This window comes from Bidens hawaiensis, unplaced genomic scaffold (genome assembly GCF_021521415.1).
Source record: "Bidens hawaiensis isolate Kalapana, Puna unplaced genomic scaffold, B.hawaiensis_p1.1 tig00071574_1, whole genome shotgun sequence".
NCBI classification, from domain to species: domain Eukaryota; kingdom Viridiplantae; phylum Streptophyta; class Magnoliopsida; order Asterales; family Asteraceae; genus Bidens; species Bidens hawaiensis.
Window position 1 is genome coordinate 30,296 of NW_027502522.1, and position 3,790 is coordinate 34,085.

General features: G+C 31.6%; 1 protein-coding gene across 1 annotated transcript; it reads right to left on the bottom strand.

Moving 5' to 3' along the window:
- Positions 1-264: 264 nt before the first annotated feature.
- On the bottom strand, positions 265-3,471 carry LOC143605813 (phosphoglycerate mutase-like protein). The gene is made up of 9 exons (XM_077081792.1): positions 3,396-3,471; positions 3,171-3,278; positions 3,001-3,080; positions 2,636-2,798; positions 2,479-2,553; positions 2,253-2,341; positions 1,028-1,147; positions 548-592; positions 265-452 (listed from the first exon to the last, which is right to left on the bottom strand). The coding sequence occupies exons 1-9, from the start codon at positions 3,453-3,455 to the stop codon at positions 365-367; spliced, it is 828 nt and encodes a 275-aa protein (XP_076937907.1). The 5' UTR covers positions 3,456-3,471; the 3' UTR covers positions 265-364.
- Positions 3,472-3,790: the final 319 nt, after the last annotated feature.

The window sequence follows — 3,790 nt, forward strand, 5'->3', positions numbered from 1 at the left end:
TAAAAACTATTTTTTTTTTTTTACTTTGATTAAAGTGTTACGATTTTTTTTTTTCAAAACTCTTTGAACAAAAGCCACTTTTTGGTTTGACTAAACAAAATTAATATTTCAATCCACAGTTAACAGTCCTCAATTTTAGGAGATCACGCATAATAAATGTTTACCTTAGGAGATCACGCATAGTTGTAAACATGGGAAAGTTAACATGCAAAAAACGGAAATGTGCATAAATGTAAACATGAAACCTAACACAGCATAAAATAAGCTACATAAACTAAATGTGGCTTGCTTTGACGGGTCTTCACGGGCCAGCTCAGGTCAAGCATGGATCGTATCAGACAAACCACAATGTGGATGTGATTCTCTACTGATCAACAACACGACTCGGGCCATCAGCACCATTAGGAATTTTCCCGGGAAAGTTGGTTTTTGAAGTGTCGGATCCTATCATGCTGCAGAATACAAGATGATTGGTGAGATGGATTTTTATTTAAAAACAAAAGAGAGAAAATTAAAAATTAATATATTCTTGTGTAATTTAGGTTACCCTCGATCAACAATGACCATTGAACGAAGCTCGCAGTTACCGAATCTGAGTACACACAATTGAAATAAATGGAGTTACGAAAGATAAAGATTAAAAGGAAACGAGTCATTTAATTCAAATCAATTGAAACTAATGATATATCTGAGACTGAGACACTAGTTACATTAAAAAAAGATAAAACCACGAATATTTGTTTACTTGGGGGTGTTATACCACATATAACCATATTAAAAACAAATAAACTGTTTCGCGTATCAAAATTTTTCGCCTCAATAACGGCTTAAACTAATATGATATGCGACATATATCGCGTATGTATTGTTAACTAAGAATAGATTCGTGTATGGATTATTATTCGTGTATAAAAAGAAAAAGTTTTAAGGTTTAAGTAAGTAAAAGTAAATAGGCCAACAAAGATTCCCGTATCTCATGACTATATGCATGTAGTTATGAACTTATGATAAAAATTAATCAACTTACTTTTTGGACATTTCTTCCTTGATTGCTGGGTGAGTATCATCTCCATATTTACCAAGTGTAGTATGTAGGAGACCACTGTGAGTAACAACTGCAATTTCCTTCTCTTTCCGTGTCAACAACCTTCAAAAGTTTTAGGTAAAAACAAAATGTGTCAAAAACCCATAGGTTTTTCTTTTCTTTCTGTGATCAGTTTTATCATATATTATATTTAAATTTGTGATTACATATATGAATTACTAGATAAAATATGTGTAAATAAAAATAAATCATATATCTACATAATAACCAATTTACACATGTACTTGTAAAAAGTTTAAAGTTTAAGTTTAGATATGTGTAAAAAAAAATTTTCAAAATTTTAATCCTAAAGTTGCATATAAAAAGTAACAAACACTACCCTCGAATAATATCAAGACATAAAAAAATTTTAAAAAATAGTTGCTTAAGTGTTTTAAAAATTCTTAAATTATATATATATATATATATATATATATATATATATATTTGTTTGTTTATTTATTTAAAATATTCAATACAATAATCTCTTATCATACATTACGTATGCTACCACCAACACCCTTCGATGCCAAAAAACACGCGAGCCCTGAGCTTCACCATCATCGTCGTCACCAACTCACCTAGGGTTGAAATTGATCATTGTCGTTCAAGCTTTGAACTAATTCTCCAGGCAATAGATCCGTTTTCCATATCAATTTATGTTCATGTTATATTCGATTCATGCCTCAATCATCGGAATGGTAGTTAATCTTTTGAAATTGATCAATATAAATCACATCACGTGATCTCGAAATCATCATTCTATGTCCAATTAATCATCAATTCATCTAAACAAGCGCATCTAGATCTTCAATCGAATCAATTTTGACTTGAGCATAATTAGTTTTAACCTTGAATGCATTAGGCTTTAACCATGAACGCTTCAGGTTTTAACCTTGAACGTTTTAGGGTTTGCAATTTGACTTGAACGTATTTGTTTTTTTAACCTTCAACGTATTCGCATACCTAATGCACGCTAAGCAATTATTATATGTTAACTCAACCATATATATATATATAATTATCCCAAACTATAAATTAAACAAAGTTATCTGACTTTTTAAGACTGATGTGGTCATTACAACTTCAAACAATTAGAAAGCTAGAATACGACTACAAATTCTCATAATATATTGAATAAAAATTTTATAATAGAATTAGAAGTTACCATTTCATAAACTTCACTCCCCTGGCTGCAATCTCTTCATCCGTTTCTCTAATCTTCGGTTTCCACCAAACATCCTCGTCGGTTTCTATCTGAATAAAGCATGAAACAGGCAAATATATTAACCTTAAAACTACATTGCATGTATATATGAAAAGATAGATAGATGATACATTCTATGTATGAAAACCAGTGTAAGAAACTAAGAATTGTGGAAACTTGTATTTACCAAAGAAAAATCAATTGCTGGGAACATGGGTTTGTATTCAGTTACACTTCGCCTCCTATCACAAGGAAGAACACCCTGCAATAATTATATGATTTCAGCAACGTATAAACGGCTTATAATATGTGTGTGCTAGCTAGAAATGAAATATATAATATACCACATGCTCCCGTATAAGCTCATTAGCAATGAACGGTGGACAGTTTAGGCTTGAAACTGCGGGGCGATTGCTACCGCCCGTATTTTCTGCCATCAGTGGAGGCACATCACTCTCATTAGCAAGAACTCCACCTCCAAAAGCACCTGCGGCTGTTTGCATAGTCCTACAACCACAAAAATTATTCTAGGCTTTATGAAGATGTTATATTAATCTTGTACATCAATAATTCAAAATTACCTAAAAAAAGTAGAAAATAAAAATATATCATGACTTTGATAACCTCATTCTCAATAACATCAAAATGAGAAAACTCTTTTTCATGAGAAAACCAAAAAACTCAATTCTGAAATAATCCGAAGTAGTACCTCATCAAAGGTGAGACTACAACCAATTCAGTGTTTTTGAAAATTCCAGATGCATGAAGGTGCTTCTGGAGATTATCCACCTGCATGTTGGACATATCAAAGTCAATATTATATTGTATTATATTAATCTAAATTAATTAACAAGTTGACTAATTATGTTCAAGTAGTACCTGCTCCCAACCAAGAGGGGTAACCTCTGCATCAAAGTATTTCTCAGATATTAATAAAATTGGGGACAGTTCTGATGCTACATTATGAGTTCCTTGAGCATGCCTCACCTAATAATATTATTAACAGTTAACACCACAAAATTTGCAATAACCAAATCCATCAAAATCAAAATGATCAAAACATGTAAAACATGTGTGTATATATATATATATATATATATATACCAGATGAATGATTTTAGTGTGGTGCAGAGGATAAATGCCTTCATTAATATTGAAACTCATTTCTGCAAGGAATGACGAAGGATCGGTGGTGGTGGTAAACAGAAACGCACTTGTCCAATATTTATAAGCGGAGGCTAGCTGTTGGTTTGCTTTCACTATTTTATTTATATTTTATTAATTTAAAATAAATAAATACTTGCTTCTGCTACTTGCATGTGCTCCCTCGGCATTTAGAAAGGCACATTAAAGTGAACAACGTAACCAAATTTTTCTTTTGCTTTGGTGGTGGACCCACTTTTTGTTGTTTTCTTTTGTTTTTTTAAGTGATTTTTATAGACACGTTTTAAATTCACAATTACACATGGAGACTTCCTGAACACATAATCAAGGCTTGG

Bases quoted from the DNA above. Each gene is read 5' to 3' on its own strand.
- LOC143605813 (XM_077081792.1), bottom strand. From the start codon at position 3,455: ATGAGTTTCAATATTAATGAAGGCATTTATCCTCTGCACCACACTAAA. The intron at 2,799-3,000 runs GTACTACTTCGG...TTGTGGTTGTAG, and splicing joins GTAGTCTCACCTTTGATGAG to GACTATGCAAACAGCCGCAG. The intron at 453-547 runs GTAACCTAAATT...TGTATTCTGCAG, and splicing joins ATGGTCATTGTTGATCGAGG to CATGATAGGATCCGACACTT.